This window comes from Trichechus manatus, unplaced genomic scaffold (assembly GCF_000243295.1).
Source record: "Trichechus manatus latirostris isolate Lorelei unplaced genomic scaffold, TriManLat1.0 scaffold00062, whole genome shotgun sequence".
In the NCBI taxonomy this organism is placed as follows: domain Eukaryota; kingdom Metazoa; phylum Chordata; class Mammalia; order Sirenia; family Trichechidae; genus Trichechus; species Trichechus manatus.
The window spans coordinates 13,231,248-13,232,587 of record NW_004443998.1 but is presented as its reverse complement, the minus strand read 5'-3'; the positions used below and the strand labels follow the sequence as shown (position 1 = coordinate 13,232,587).

The 1,340-nt window shown below is 34.4% G+C and overlaps 1 protein-coding gene across 2 annotated transcripts in view; it reads right to left on the bottom strand.

The window, feature by feature from the left end:
- Positions 1-1,340, bottom strand: part of PLSCR5 (phospholipid scramblase family member 5) — a 34,030-nt gene that overhangs the window by 10,003 nt on the left and 22,687 nt on the right. For both annotated transcript variants that reach the window (XM_004379207.1, XM_012556349.2), the window contains exon 4: positions 323-543. In XM_004379207.1, the coding sequence (XP_004379264.1) occupies positions 323-543 (221 nt within the window). The remainder of the gene's footprint in view (positions 1-322; positions 544-1,340) is intronic.

The following is a 1,340-nucleotide window of genomic DNA, read 5'->3' as shown; positions in this document are numbered from 1 at the left end:
AAAGATTTGCTCAAATGTGAAACTCATAGACATTACAATTATGTGACTAATAGAGAGATTAGGAGGATGTAATGTGCATGAGCTGACTTCACCAGTTAACATCACGGGAGCCACCACAGTTTGTGGCTAGAAAGGAAAAAAATATCAGTGATTCACCAAATCCTCAAGCTGTTCTGATCCTTAAGGAGCAACATGCTAATTAAAGCAACTGAAAGTTTAATTGCCCCACAGCTCCAAATGAATACCATTTAAAGAAATAATTGCTAATCTTTTCAAATGTGCAAAAGAAAAAAAAAAAAGGCAATCAGAGCCAATGACTCACCTCTTGGAGGTAGCAAGGGCACCAGCAGCTGTTACACCTCAAGGGCCTATTGACTGTTATCACCTCTCGACCTGAGTTATCTGTGATGCTCAGGGTGCAAGATCGAAGGGTGGAACAGAAAGTACGATTGAAGCAGATGCTTTCCTCCACTGCAAAGTAGATTCTCTGTCCCAAGCTGTTTTTAATCTCATATTTGTTGGAGGTGTCTGTGCCAAGTATCACTAATGAAGCAAAACATTTTTGTTAAAATGTTGCTATTGCTTAATATGAAAACCTTTTAATAAGTAAATGAGATGTTATTCAAAGAAAACAAGCAGAGTGATTGAATATGAAGCATATGGTATCTTCTTTACACAAACCTAGTTTCTTGCTCTAAATTTTGAGGACTTAGTCATGGAAATCAAAGCGAACTCTGAGAACAAATCTATGCAACTCATCAATATATTTTGATTCCAGATTTATGAGCTACTTGGAAACATGTAGCACCGCTTTTTGACTAAAGAAGTAATACTGCAAGGAGAGTCTATTACTCAGATAATAGCTTTCATTGTTATGAAAGTTATTGGGGCAACTTAAAATGATAGTAATGATTTTGTCTAAAATCTCTATCTGGTAATATGTCTTCAGCTGCATGCTATTCTGCTATTTATTTTAATTTTGACGTATTTTAGGAGTGATATAGAATATTAAGAACAGAAAACATTCAAATAATTTGAATTAAATTACAAATCCTCCTGTAAATTTGTTGATTGTTAAATAATTTGCCTATTTGGTGACTCAGTGATGAAATGGTAAAACTAGAATTCTGTTTTGATGGGTTCTTGTCATCTAGCCTAAACCTTGATTTCCTTTTCTGAAATTATTAAGAAAATTTAAATTGTTAGCATCCATGGAAATAATCAGATACCTTTATCCTTCTAAGATTACGGATGATGTTAGAATTTTAATGACAATATTGTAACCCTAATACCTTGCAGCATGTTTTCTCCTTTTCAAAATGGGCGATTGAGAGCTTGAC